The sequence below is a fragment of the Pseudophryne corroboree genome, chromosome 5 (genome assembly GCF_028390025.1).
Source record: "Pseudophryne corroboree isolate aPseCor3 chromosome 5, aPseCor3.hap2, whole genome shotgun sequence".
In the NCBI taxonomy this organism is placed as follows: Eukaryota; Metazoa; Chordata; class Amphibia; order Anura; family Myobatrachidae; genus Pseudophryne; species Pseudophryne corroboree.
The window spans coordinates 567,995,777-568,010,534 of record NC_086448.1 but is presented as its reverse complement, the minus strand read 5'-3'; the positions used below and the strand labels follow the sequence as shown (position 1 = coordinate 568,010,534).

At 43.4% G+C, this 14,758-nt stretch overlaps 1 protein-coding gene across 12 annotated transcripts in view; it reads left to right on the top strand.

Annotated features, from left to right (window-relative positions):
• Nucleotides 1-14,758, top strand: part of NFATC1 (nuclear factor of activated T cells 1) — a 272,434-nt gene that overhangs the window by 14,512 nt on the left and 243,164 nt on the right. For all 12 annotated transcript variants that reach the window (XM_063923310.1, XM_063923315.1, XM_063923306.1 and 9 more), the window contains one exon: nucleotides 12,321-13,416. In XM_063923310.1, the coding sequence (XP_063779380.1) occupies nucleotides 12,321-13,416 (1,096 nt within the window). The remainder of the gene's footprint in view (nucleotides 1-12,320; nucleotides 13,417-14,758) is intronic.

Sequence of the window (14,758 nt, the reverse complement as noted above, 5' to 3'; positions counted from 1 at the left end):
CCCAACAGTTGCCATTTTTGTCCCAACTCACGAAATGTTGTTAGGCATGTCGGTGTGGCCTTAGTGTTGCATGTAGCCAAGGCAAGTGCCTCTGGTGCATGCAGCATGTCAAAGGGGTTTTAGGATGAGGGGAGAGAGATTGTGCTACAGAAGTGTTAACCTTACCCACTGGGTAAGTGGGGTGTAGTATGTCTGACCGCCGGTCAGGAGACCGCCGGTCAGCATACCGAGTGCTTGCGATCACACCCCCTGTAACACAGCCACAGCCTTAATGTGCATGGCCATACCCCCTTGTTCAGAGTCCTACTTTCTTAATGTTAGGCAGTATAATTTGTAGTTAGCATATTTGTCAGGATAGGTTTTCTTTATTAAACACCAACTTACCCATGGGAAGCGCATATTGTATATACTGAATAACTACTTTCCCCCCAGTAATAGCCAGACTTGCATTTATGTTGTGCAGTCTGTCTGTTATATCAGCACATTTTATAAGCATGCTGCCATTTACATATATTGCTGTGACTAGTCAGTGCCACAGTTCTTGGTGTTATTATGTGTAATTGAATAATTGTAGGACTGCGCCATAATATAGGTTTCTTCTATTTTTTATAAAATAGGGAGGTCTGCATTCTAAGAGGATTCTTGGAAAATATGACAGTTAAACATTAGCAGACTGCAAGGGAAAAACCAAGCTATTTAGATTCTGTATAGATTCACCAGTAGCTGGCTCATGTCTGGCCACAGTTTGTCTGCCTAATAATACATCACCTAAGAGTATGGAGGGTCTTAAGGTACCTATTACCACAAAGGAGGATGTGAAAGTGCTTAGGCCTCCTACATTTTTATTGGTAGCACAACATATGTAATCTTGAGTGGCAATATAACCCAGTGTCTAAGTTGTCACTATTACCACTGCCATTAGTATAAACAACTTGGGGCTGATTCAGATCTGCATGCACATGCCTACACAGCTGTGATTTGTCAGCCTACGGACTTGTTAATCATCGCAAGGGAAGCAGCTGCCTGGAAATAAATAGAGATATCCTTTGGCAACTGCGTACACATCCGCAGCATCAACGCAAAAATGAGGAACATAGACTCTCCCATTGAGTCTATGGTCACGCCTGTCTATGGCAGTAGCAATGCTGGTGCCATCTTTCTCTATGTACATTGCAGCTGAAGGCAGAAACACGCCCCAAAAACGGCCATGACATGTCTGCATTTTGCTGCCACTCCCCTTACCTCCCTCTAATGGTCACTTCCTGTCAGTCACGCTGCAAATCTCACTGCAAGCGGCATCATAAAAGTACCTTGGCATGGGCACAGTGTGATCGCAGGCCATGTGCAGGCTACTGATACTCAGTTGCATGAACATCAGCATTGCGTACAAATCTGAATCTGGCCCTTGGGTGCGTTGCATTTGATATGATATTTTTACTCAACGTACTTTTAGAAATGTAAGCACATCGCCAATAAATACCCGGCCTTAATCCGACAAACTGTCCCAAACCTGTTGTCCTGTTGGCGGTGTTCTGTAAATAATTAGCAAACAAGCTCTTTGACTATTTGGCAACCCCTTCTTATGAAATCCTACCGCAGGACATTAGCAGATAGAAATTCCTTCATATTCGTATTTCATTGATTCAGTACCCAGAAAAATATGCTACACTTTATCAGAATACTTTAAATCTGTTTATATATATTTTTTTCGATAGATTAGAAATAATGGTGCTGATGTGGCGTTAATCAGCAAACATTGCTAAAACAAAATAATAGATACTGTATTTGCCAATGTGCAAAATCGCGCACATCCGCATTTGGATGCCATAGGAGTGCTGGGGACACATTTGCATGAACTCTCCCTCACTGAACTTTGCCACAGTCAGAGCAACCATTACAGCCCAGTTCCACCACTTCCATTCTGAGCAAACACAGTGCAAAATCATTGCTCTGGAGATTTTTCACCAGCCACTATGTTCTTAACATCTTGACCACCAATCTGACAAGTAATATTGCTCATTTAGTTGCCTATAGTCAATCTCAATTTGTATTGGACAAACAAGGTATTACCAATCCACTAATGTATTCTTAAAGCTATCAGCACTAATTACTGTAACTCCTACACACACATAAGAATGGATTTAGCTCTTTTGCTAAGCTTATTTTTTGTCAATGCTTTTGACACAATACGATGGGTAAATATATAGAGGATCCAGACAAACTCTGGATTCATGTGTTTCTGTGAAAGAAATGCAGGCTTTACATACGGTACAAATGAAGTTCTTTGCCCTCATCCCGTCCTGTCTGTGTTGCCTGATGCACCTAACCAGCATGCTTTCTCCCTCCTTATGTTGATCCTGGCTTTAGAGGTACTGGTGCATGATCTCTGGCTGGATATTATATGTATGTCCAGAATCCGACAACACAGTGGCACAATGGGTAGCACTGCAGCCTAACAGCACTGTGGTCATGACTTTGATTTCCGACTAGTGCCCTGTACTTGTGGAAATAATGTTTTACCAATGTTTGCATGGCTTTCCTCCAGGGACCCCGGTTATCTCTCACACCTAAAAAACATACTAGTAGGTTAACTGGCTGGTGACTATATAAAGTATAGTAGTGTGTGTTCAGGAACTTAGTGGGAGGTGTATTCCCACTGTGTAACCCCACTTTATACAAATATTGAGAAATATAAAGCTGGAAGTAGGTTGGTTGTTATGGGCATTGTCTCCAGTTTTTCTCTCTGAGAAGTTTGAAACGTCTCCCTCCGTAGACTATAGGCTCCATTAGGATAGAGGCGAATGTTCTCTGTGGGATGCGGACCATTTATATAATGATATATTTCCCAATCCTCCTGCTTATTGCAGGACAGTCCCTGTTTATGGGCACTGCCCAGCTGTGGGAAAAAGTTGGTTGGTCCGCTCTCAACTTCTGCTCTGCTCAGCAGAACAGTGAATAGCTGTCATGTACATGGTATCTATTCAGGGGAGAGAGGGACTAGGGGCATGGTCAGCAGCTCACAAAGCGCTGGACATGCCCCCACTGCAACAAAAACTAGGGCATGGCTTGTGGGCATGGCATTTCCTAAGAGACCATGCCCACTAATTTTTGACATGTGAGAGGGTCCCGCTCAGCTCTGCACAAACAGGAGAATGTAATTGTCTAATTGGTGGCAATGTAAAAATAAATTATGACAATAATTACCTCTTTAAATTTAAACATCAGACTAGGGTGGGATGCATCTTGGGAGTCCGTTTGTGCATGCGTCAAGTGGCGCACCTGCCGTGGGGGGTGCTGCGAGAGATCTGATTGTATCTCTCTCAGGAGTCAATGCGGTAGAAGTCCATAGGCTTCTTATAGTGTAACGCCACATACAGATGGCGTTGCCCACTGCATCCAAGGTCAGAATCTATTGCATTCTTGATGCACATGCTTTAAGCGCCCAAACATCCAAGAACTGCATTTTCAGAGGTTTGGCCACATTTTTAGCGTTTATGCATCGTGCTCTGTGTACGAATCATGTTTTGTAAGCCCTTCAATGAGTTTATGAAAAGCCGCTAGCATTTTGTTTTTAGTTTTATGTATGTTCTCTTTCAAGTGAAGCAGACAGTGCTGCTGGGTAAGTGTATCTTTGCACAAAACAGGCAGGGCAGTTTGCATGACATTCATTAAATGGGATACAAATTTCATTTGCATTTTAAACACTTACCTTTAATGCAATTTAATAGGAATCTTGGTGGCTAAGAAAATTACACAAATGTAATTTCATGTACAAAAATAGATAATTAATATTGTTTACTTGGTAAATATAAAAACAAATTTCTAATAATTAAAATATAAACTTACTTCCATGGACACTTTACCACTGAGTTGTTGCATGTGACATGCTGCCAGGCATGTTGGAATATGGTGCTCTGCAATCTCTATTATTGCATGTTTATTCATCTTTATGCAAGTTTTGAATTTTTGTAGTGTTGCTGTAGAGATGTAACTTTTAGGGTAGCATAGGTATTTCCAGGGACAAATTTGTCCAGGGATAAACCTTACTTGGGACAAAAAAAGACAAAAGAAAAATTAGGCACAGCTACTGTAGGATACAAAGTATGGTATGGAAAGGCATACAAAAAATACATTGAAATCTAAGGAGAGTTAGAGAAATGTGAAAAAAAACACCTCTAGCTGAACTCCCCCCCCCCAAATAATAAAAAAATAAAAATAAATAAAAATAAAATAAAAACGAACCACTCACACTCTATGTAGAGTGATAGGTGTATAGTAACTATAGCCGGGATTACCTGAGACTCCACTTCAACATACAGCCAATGTGAATCTCAAGTGCTTTCTCCAAAGCTTTACTTGCCACAACTAAATTATTTTCAGAGTGCCTATGGTGTGCATTATAAAGGACTTCTTTTTTTCTATGTTTCAGTCTTTCTTTCTTTCTTTCTTTCTTTCTTTCTTTCTTTCTTTCTTTCTTTCTTTCTTTCGAAGAAAGGCTAGAAATGAGCAAATTAATTTGTAATGTCTGAATCTATTTTTTTTTGTATTAGTATTTTGTTTGCAGAATTAACACGTAATTATATTTGTACATTTAGCTTATTTGTAAATTTTCTGTTTTACAGAAATTTACGCATACAATTGTAATGTAAACCATATCCTTACTTATATGCATTGGCGTTTCTATAATGGATGCAGTGTGTGAGGTGCACACGGGCCCCTGAGTCCAGGGGGGGCCCACACTGCACACACTGCACCCATTTCTCCTATACTTACCTTTCCATAGTCCATTGCTGAACGTGTGTGGGCCCCCTCCTCTGCCGTAGCCGTCGCGCCGCTGCTAGCGCACTGACTACTAGAGACTCTTGCACAGTGCCAGAGTCTACAGCGCATGCGCAGGACTCCAAAAAATAGTGCGGCGTCCATTTTTCGGAGTCCTGCGCATGCGCTGTAGACTCTGGCACTGTGCCAGAGTCTACAGCGCTCAGAGCACTAGCAGCGGCGCAACGGGTACGGGAGAGGAGGGGGCCCACAAACGGAGTCTGCACACGGGTCCCCTCCTCTCTAGAGACGCCCCTGCTAATATGTTAATTTTTCTCAAGTGATCTTATAGCATGACAATATACTATATCATTTTATTCTGTTTTACTGTGTTAGGATATTGTTTTATTAATGTGATAATGTATCATAAGGGTAAATTTACTAAGATGGGACTTCTATTTAAGATGGGATGTTGTCCATAGCAACCATTCAGATTCTACTTCTCATTTATCTAACACCTTCTAGAAAGTAATACCTGGAATCTGATTGGTTGCTATGGGCAACATCCCGTGTTAAATAGAACTCCCATCTTAGTAAATTTAGCCCATAGTCTGTCAAATATTCATGCATTTATGTATCAGCATTTACTAATATAGCTCCAGCATATTCCGTTACACATTGGCCCTCATTCTGAGTTGTTCGCTCGCTAGCTGCTTTTAGCAGCTTTGCACACGCTAAGCCGCCGCCTACTGGGAGTGAATCTTAGCATAGTAAAATTGCGAACGAAAGATTAGCAGAATTGCGAATAGACACTTCTTAGCAGTTTCTGAGTAGCTCCAGACTTACTCGGCAACTGCGATCAGTTCAGTCAGTTTCGTTCCTGGTTTGACGTCACAAACACTCCCAGCGTTCGCCCAGACACTCCCCCGTTTCTTCAGACACTCCCGCGTTTTTCCCAGAAACGGCAGCGTTTTTTCACACACACACCCATAAAACGGCCAGTTTCCGCCCAGAAACACCCACTTCCTGTCAATCACATTACGATCACCAGAACGAAGAAAAAACCTCGTAATGCCGTGAGTAAAATACCTAACTGCATAGCAAATTTACTTGGCGCAGTCGCAGTGCGAACATTGCGCATGCGCAATTAGCGGAAAATCGCTGCGATGCGAAGAAAATTACAGAGCGAACAACTCGGAATGACCACCATTATGTACACAGTACTGTATATCTCTATTTTACATTCAATATTTTTAGATTTTGAGATTTTTAGTAGCTTGTGTGAAATATATGTATTAAATTTGTTTCCTTGCAAATTGCTCATTATTTTCTACATGGCAATTCAGTAAAGACCTGTATGAAAGGTTGTGAGGAAATCTGCTATTTCTAAACCCTAAGTAAATTAGCATATACAGAAAAATCTAGTGTATATAAGCATTGATTTAGTTGTTATATTTAAAAGTAGCCAAACAGATAGACTAAACAGGGAGGAGTTTAACGGACTACAGATGATTTACCGGCGGGTGGGATGCCGGCTGTCCATATCCCAACAGCGGCATCCCGCCCACCAGAATGCTGGCAGCAGGGCGATCGCAAAGAGTCCCCTTGTGGGCTCGCTGTGCTTGCCACACTGTAGGTACGGTGGTTCGCTCGCCACAGGATCTATTCCCACTCTATGGGTGTTGTGGACACCCACGAGTGGGAATATTCCTGTTTTGCTGGGAGTCTGGATTCTGGCGTCGGTATCCTGACCGCCGGGATTCCTACAGCCAGCAATTTGAACGGATCCTGTTTTAACATCTGGGGGCCCAATGCCAGAGTCTTTGCCATCTGTGTGTATCACTAAGCTCCCTTGGACCATGAGTCTGGGGGGTAGGGTTCATGTGACTGGCGGTCGGGAGACTGCCAGTCACCATACCGACGCCAGGATCCTGGTTTTTAGATGCACGGCAGGTAGGGGATTAGAGCGCAACTAAGCACCTTGCGGGGTTCTGCTCCCACTCTATGGGTGTCGTGGATACGCACGAGTGGGAATAGTCCCTGTTAGTCGGCATGCCAACTGTCGAGATTGTGAGGGGGGCGGGATCCCGCTGTCGGTATTGTGATCGGCGGTCTCCTGACCGCCGGTCACATAAGTACATCCCAGTCTGGGTGCAAATTTTCCAAGCTATATAATTTTTTGTATTTAAACATTCCAAGACTTTCTTTTGCTAGCATAAAGGAAATAGTTAATAATGTATAGAGTATATAGTTTATGTCTGAGATATATGTTTAAACAGCCACATATGAATCTGTTGTTGGTATTATGTTATGAAATATGTTGTTAGTGCTTTTGATAAACAACTGTACAAGCATTCACAGAGCAGTGTAAAACTGCATCTTTCCAGCTGCTCACAGAAGTCTTCTCTACAATTCTATTCACCAGGATTGGCTCAGATCAGTTGGGTAGTTTAGAGTCAGTGGGCGGGATGTACTAAGCGGAAAATGCGGTAAACTCCCTGTTTACCGCATTTTCCTGATGTACTAACCCCCGGCCGGCAGGACAGCGCCGCGGCGGGGTACGCCAGCTTTAGCTGGCGTAAGTCCATAGAAGCCTATGGGCTTCTCTCCGCGGCGCTGTGTGAGGGATCCGATCGGATCCCTCCCAGCATGCCCTGCGGCCGCCCCCGTCACCCCGCGCATGCACAGACTGACTCCTGGGACCGAATCCCGGAAGTCAGGCTGCCGCTGCGCATCGCGGAGGACAGCTCTTATCGGAAGAGCTGTTCTCCGCAATGCTGATCGCATATGTTAGTACATATGCGATCAGCATCGTGGCGCAGGGCGGCGATGGGCGGCGATGTACATTAGTACATCCCGCCCAGTGTATGGTGCCCACTACTAGAAATAATACAATCTGTTTTCCAGTAACTTTCATTTAAATCATAAGCAAGGTGCAATCAGGTGATGGTGAAGCTGATTTCTCTGCAACAGCTGCTGGAAAGACACATGTTACATTACCTTCCCAATCAGAAGGGCAAATCTCCTGGATGTTGCAGGCAGAAATAATACCCTTTTCCATTGCAACCTGGGAAATTGCCGGGTCTAGTAGCAACCTGGCAATTCCCCAGGTCTCAGCTCCATGACCCTGGTCGGGAGGAGGGTCGGGGACCTGGGAGTTAGTCCCGGGTAGGTTGCTTTTACAGTGACCAAAATCCCGGGTTTTGCATATTCACATGGGATTTTGAAGTCAGTAGAAAAGGGATATAATAGTTGTGTTAGCAAAGATCATAGTAATACCTCTTTCAGATCGCCGGCTTGTATCCCTGGTTATTACACATGAGCGCGCATAACCTGAGTTGCTGTGCAGTCTGAAAGCGCCAAGGGGAAATATCCTGGATCGAGCGACCCGGTATTTCAACCCTGGTCGCTCTGCGGTGTGAACGGGTTGCTGGGTCGATGCGACCTGTTTCCCATTCACACTGTATTGACGGGTGGTGCTTGGAGATCATCTGATCTCTACGCACCGCCTTCCATGCGCGTCACCACTGATGTCACCAACCCGGTAATATGCTGGGCTGGGACACCAGTGTGAAAGGGGCCTGAGGCAGGTCGCACCTGGGAAGCACCTCTGTACGGCTCCCGGGTGCGACCTGAAGCGGGTATTATAGACATCGCTGGCTTGTAAGAAAAGTTTGTACATCTCCTATAACCTAATTATAAGTAAAATAATGTTTTGTTACATTTTTTCTATGGCCCTCATTCCGAGTTGATCGCTCGCAAGGCGAATTTAGCAGAGTTGCTCACGCTAAGCCTACGCCTACTGGGAGTGCATCTTAGCTTCTTAAAATTGCGACCGATGTATTCGCAATATTGCGATTACAAACTACTTAGCAGTTTTAGAGTAGCTCCACACTTACTCTGCCTGTGCGATCAGTTCAGTGCTTGTCGTTCCTGGATTGACGTCAGAAACACACCCAGCGTTCGCTCAGACACTCCCCCGTTTCTCCGGCCACTCCTGCGTTTTTTCCGGAAACGGTAGCGTTTTCATCCACACGCCCCTAAAACGCCGTGTTTCCGCCCAGTAACACCCATTTCCAGTCAATCACACTACGATCGCCGGAGCGAAGAAAAAGCCGTGAGTAAAAATCCTATCTTCATAGCAAAGTTACTTGGCGCAGTCGCAGTGCGACTATTGCGCATGCGCACTAAGCGAAATTTCACTGCGATGCGATGAAAAATAACGAGCGATCAACTCGGAATGAGGGCCTATGTGTTTTTATGGGAATTTCTGACTGCATAATACAGTACTTTGATAAACTATGCCTGCTGCTTCCGGCTCTCTAGGGAAAGTTGTGCTTGTTACATGTGTTATTGTTGATTAAAATTCTGCTGTACACATTCATTAGGTAATAAAATATGTATTGAAGCACGTTAAACAAGCTTATATTATGTGTATATGTTGTTAAAGGTGTGAACGTTACTTAATGTGTGCGTGCTTTGCTTTAGATTGTCTTTTATATCTGTATAAAACTATAAAGTATACAACATGTTTGAGTTGAGCTACATTATCATACAGTGTACAGTATGTTAGATTGCACTGTTTAAACTTTTAACTGGTTGGACTGATTGAAGCTTTCTTTTCAACCAACATATTGCCATGTTTACTTGCCAGACTAGCTCCCAAGCACTATTCAGTCTATTTTGCGCAGTGTGGACGTGCGCTCAATGGTCCTGATTCAAATGTGGTTGAAGTTGCTCTTAATATGTTAATGCAGCAGGAGGCGTCACTCTTTCTGTTGTATTGCTGATCCGAGCTGCATCCAAAGATGCAGTATCGGATCCCCTGCAACACCATCGGCCTGCTACATGAGCCACATCCAAGGACGCAGTATCTGATCATCTGCTACACCATTGGTCGGCTGTTTGACCCATGGGTTCGATCAAGCTGGCCAACACAGGAGCTACCAAGAGGCCAGGAAAACTCCGTCCTCGGACAAAGATCCTGGCCTCGTCCATTCAGCGCAACAATGGGGATATGCCTTCTTTATGAAAAACTGTGGCCATCAATGTCCCTCTCTGCCCCCAAACGGCATTAGATTGTCAATCATTGACAGTCTGATTTCGCCTTGTGTCCGCCATCGCAGACCCGTACTACACATGCGCAGTATAGTTTTGGCGCATGCACAAAGTACCAAACATAGGTACTTTGCAGTATACACCGCAGGTCCATTTGGACCTTAATAAGGCCTAGTCCCAACGAAAGCAATCTATATTGGTTGATTGAAAATCTTCAGACCTAACTTCAAGTCCTGCTCCCTTTCACCTATCATATCCGTATATATTTCCTTAGCTGAAGAAGCAGGCGGGGGACCTGATTCAGAAGAATACTTAATGCCAATATTTACGTTGAGCGATTATCGTCTGACTGTGCATGTGTCACAGTAGCACTGCACATGCACCAAAGTAACTTAGCAATGCACCTCGTAATGAGTGATTCTCTGCTCAGTTGCTTTCTATAAAAATCAAATCAAAATTAATTTGGAAAAAAGATCCTGTACAGAAGCTGTCTCACTTATACATACATCATTTGTATTTTGTACATATCTAGTTAACTTTATGACTAAGGACCCTCTATTATATGGACATTATGAATTACTAGTGAAGTTGTGCCCAAGAGGTAAACCTTTACTTTCAACATAACTGAGGGGGTTCTTGGTTTGCCCCTAATCTCCCAGTGGTCTCAGTGTCCTCTAATAAAATATCTAGCAAAGGGGTGGCACAGACATTGCACCTTTCCATATACACCCTGCTTCCACTGGGACATTGGCCAACAGGGGGCCTGATGGTTTCCATAAAGCTTTGATGGTGGATGAACTGCCCATGTGCAGGACCCATCTTACATCATCGCATGCAGTGCCCCCTAAGTTGCAGTCTGATTGACATGTTTCTCCCATTTGGGGGTGAGGAAGGGGGCATCGGGCAGCGTTTCCTGTTTTCTGGGTGTGCTAGCGCCTGTGTTCCAACGTAAATTTCCTGGCCTCAGCCGAGTGAAAACATTGTCCATTCTGCATAACCGGAGGGTCACTCAGATGGCCCATGTTTTTGCAGATGTTCCGATGCTGCGTCCTCAGACACAGCAGTGGAAAACCGCTACAAACACAATACACCTCCTGCAGCATTAGCATATTTATACACAGCAGCTGCGTCCAAAGCTGACCCTGCTGTGTGTACTGCGTCCACATCTGAATCAGGCTCAGAGGCACTATAAAACTGATTAAACAGAACTAACATAACCTAACCTAACCAATAATAGGTATTTCTGGCCTCCAATTGTAAACATAAATGAAAAGCAATTGTGATACTCTTGTTCTTTACACTTTCATTTCATTTACAGTTACCTATCGTTCACAAGCATACACTGGGAAAATGGGGAAAGCCCTTGTTAATAAAACCACATTTTAGAGGCTTTTTAGTGATGCATTTTTTCATTTGGGTCATTGTTATGGATAATTCAGGTTCTGGGGGCTGAAAAGTGTATTGACAACCTTGTAACCATGGAATTGCGCACAATTGAGCACCACAAAGTGGTCAGTAAGATTCCTGAATATGTTATTTTCTTTATATTGATTTTTTAAATGTTGCAGCTTAACAAGGAGATTTTCTTTTTTATTCTTTGGAAGTGATCAGTTGCAATTGGTAGTGGTCTGCTGCCACCCTGCAGTTACATTGGTAGTGGTCTGCTGCCACCCTGCAGTTACATTGGTAGTGGTCTGCTGCCACCCTGCAGTTACATTGGTAGTGGTCTGCTGCCACCCTGCAGTTACATTGGTAGTGGTCTGCTGCCACCCTGCAGTTACATTGGTAGTGGTCTGCTGCCACCCTGCAGTTACATTGGTAGTGGTCTGCTGCCACCCTGCAGTTACATTGGTAGTGGTCTGCTGCCACCCTGCACTTACATTGGTAGTGGTCTGCTGCCACCCTGCAGTTACATTGGTAGTGGTCTGCTGCCACCCTGCAGTTACACAATGCTGCAATATTACCAGCAGTACTCTGTGTGTGTGGTCAGCATAACTTTTGCCTCCCTATAACAATAGGCAGGGTCAGGCACAACATCTTGCTCAGAAGATCAGTGATAATGATGTTATATTGTATTTTCCATTTAGTAAAAGTTTCTTTTTACAAACGTTTAATTGAAAGTCAATAATCTTGCACCTAACTGTATATGATCTACTTTAAAGTGCAGTGTTGAGGTATCAGCAAAAATGAGTAAAGGTACATAAGTACTCTTATGGGACCAACACTAAGATTCCAAGCACAATGGAAATGGGGCTTCTATGCTTTTTTCAGAACCATTGCATTTCAAAACCATAATACCTTGTCCAATTTCCCAGTACAAAAAGGAATAGAAAATGCATTGGCCATTTCCCGATTTTCCCGATAACTAGTATTATTTTTATATTCTCTCACATTGCATTGTTCCATATTCTGAAACATATTTTATCTCCAGATAAAATACATGCATTTGTTTTGTTTTATGTTTAACTAATCTGGGCATCTTTCATCACTTTTTTTTTTTCCAGAAAACTATAACTATGCATCTTCCAATTTAAGTGCCAGCCTCTCGCTTGGTGTGATGAATTCTTCATTATCAACTCCATGCCATGGCCTGCAATCATTAAACCCAGTCATTCCCATTATTCCATCAGCAAGTCATTCATCTGGATATGGAGGGAATCTTGAGAGTGAAGCCTCTGGATACTACTTGTCTCCGAACATAAGGCCTAATGGAGCTCCATTAGAAAGCCCTAGAATTGAAATCACATCATGTCTGGGGATGCACAGTGGCAATAACCAGTTCTTTCATGAAGGAGATGTAGACGAATCAATGCCTAACTCTAAACGGGCACATTCTACTGCAACATTGAACTTGCCAAATGTTGAGACTTACCGAGATCCATCTTGCTTGAGTCCAGCAAGCAGTTTGTCTTCCAGAAGCTGTAACTCTGAAGCTTCTTCTTTTGAGTCAAATTACTCCTATCCATATACTTCCCCTCAGACCTCCCCATGGCAGTCACCGTGTGTATCTCCCAAAACCACTGATCCAGAAGAAGGCTATCAGAGAAGTATGGTTGCCTGTACATTGCTCAACTCACCCAGGCATTCCCCATCAACATCTCCCAGGACAAGTATTTCAGAGGAAAATTGGCTCACTGCTCCTAACTCGCGACCAACATCTCCATGCAACAAAAGAAAATACAACCTTAATGGTAGACAGACATCCTACTCACCACACCATTCTCCAACTCCATCTCCTCACAATTCCCCCAGAGTTAGCGTCACTGATGAGACCTGGTTGGGAAACACTCACCAGTATACAAGTTCAGCTATAGTGGCAGCCATTAATGCTCTTAGCACTGACCCCATAGACATGAATGATGGCATTCCAATTAAGTCCAGAAAGACTGCAATAGATCACACCTCAACTATGTCTCTTAAAACAGAGCCCATTTGTGATGAGCATGGCACATTATCACCAGCTGCTGACTTATCACCAGAAGAATATTCTGGATTCCACCACATCAGGAAAGGGAATTTCTGTGATCAATTTTTATCAGTTCCACAGCATCCTTATCAATGGGCCAAACCAAAGAACATTTCTCCTACATCCTACATGAGGTAAGACTGTAATAAGAATTCTGTAATACACTAAACATTCCATTGTAAAACTGTCTATTAAAACAATATTCCTGCCTGCCGCCTATATAGCACATACACACAAAGAGATTCACTGTACTATTCTGAATATAGCACAATATTATGACAGTTTCCGATAATCTCTAGCAAGTTGTGGAACTGCAAGTCCCAGCAAGATATGCATGCCTTAAGTTTTTAAGATAGGTTTCAGAGGTATGTAGAGGCAGTGTTTCCCAACCTCAGTCCTCAACGCACACTAAGGGGTTTATTTACTAAAGTGCAGGTTTATAGAAGTTGAGATGTTGCCCATAGCAATCAGTAAGATTCTTCTTATCATTTATCTAGCACCTTCTAGAACAGTGGATCCCAAATTCGGTCCTCAAGGACTCCCAAAAGTTCACGTTTTCAAGGTCTCAGAATCACAAGTTAAATAATTAAATCCACCTGTGGATCTTTTAAAATGCATCAGTGAGTAATGAGTACACCTGTGCATCTGCTGGGTGACCTGGAAACCATGAACTGTTGGGGGTCATTGAGGACCACGTTTGGGACCACTGTTCTAGAAAATAAAAAGCTAAAATCTGATTGGTTGCTATGGGTAACATCTCAACTTCTGTAAACCCGCACTTTAGTAAATATACCCTTAACCACTTGCCTGGCATGGTCGCATCAGATGCGACCATGCCTGCAAATGCTCTATCTGACCTGGTCGCACAGGATGTGACCAGTCAGAGAGTGATAGTAGCGGCAGGGAAGAGAAACTTCTGCTGATCGGTCAGCACGGCAGGATCACCCCCCTCCAGCGGCTGCAGACAATGGCAGCCACTGGGGAGTATAAATTAACCCTCCCAAGTCACCCCCAGACCACCCACCCCTTCCATCCCCCGTATACCTGGAGGATGTCCCGGCTTTCAAAATGAAAGCAGCGATGTTTCCGATGGTCGCAATGTTCCCGATCGATGTTTGGGGGGAAAATATTTATTAACTAAAATCATTTGGGATAGGGTTAAATTCATTTTCTTCACCTAATTCACTCATAAAAAAAACCTGTCAATTTCGGAGTGGTTTTTAGCGAAATAAATCATCAGTTAAGTGGTTAATAGTCCAGATTTTAAGGATGACCATACTTTAGCAAAGGTGACCTAATTAGTGCCTTAGTTATTGTGATTTAACAGTCTGTGCTCAAGCATGGATATCCTTAGAACCTGGACTGTAAGTGTGGTTTGAGGACCGGGGTTAGGAAATACTGTGTTAGATATTTGTTAGAATGTAAATGTAATCCTGTGCATGTTTTTTCTGGTGCTCGTAGAAGAAATATTCCTGC